General features: G+C 64.0%; 1 protein-coding gene across 1 annotated transcript in view; it reads left to right on the top strand.

Annotated features, from left to right (window-relative positions):
• Positions 1-6: 6 nt before the first annotated feature.
• Positions 7-308, top strand: part of TRIM8 (tripartite motif containing 8) — a 13365-nt gene continuing 13063 nt past the window's right edge. The window contains exon 1 of the mRNA XM_015559270.1: positions 7-306. Within this exon, the coding sequence (XP_015414756.1) occupies positions 33-306 (274 nt within the window). The 5' untranslated portion in view covers positions 7-32. The remainder of the gene's footprint in view (positions 307-308) is intronic.

Raw genomic sequence — 308 nt, 5'->3', positions numbered from 1 at the left:
GGCCTGCCCGGGCCCCCCTGCCCGCAGCCGCCATGGCGGAGAATTGGAAGAACTGCTTCGAGGAGGAACTCATCTGTCCCATCTGCCTGCATGTCTTCGTGGAGCCGGTGCAATTGCCGTGCAAACACAACTTCTGCCGGGGATGCATCGGCGAGGCGTGGGCCAAGGACAGCGGCCTGGTGCGCTGCCCGGAGTGCAACCAGGCCTACAACCAGAAGCCGGGCCTGGAGAAGAACCTGAAGCTTACCAACATCGTGGAGAAGTTCAACGCCCTGCACGTGGAGAAGCCGCCCACGGCGCTGCACTGC

Source organism: Myotis davidii, unplaced genomic scaffold, assembly GCF_000327345.1.
Source record: "Myotis davidii unplaced genomic scaffold, ASM32734v1 scaffold332, whole genome shotgun sequence".
Classification (NCBI taxonomy): Eukaryota; Metazoa; Chordata; class Mammalia; order Chiroptera; family Vespertilionidae; genus Myotis; species Myotis davidii.
This window is presented reverse-complemented; position numbering and strand designations above follow the sequence as displayed.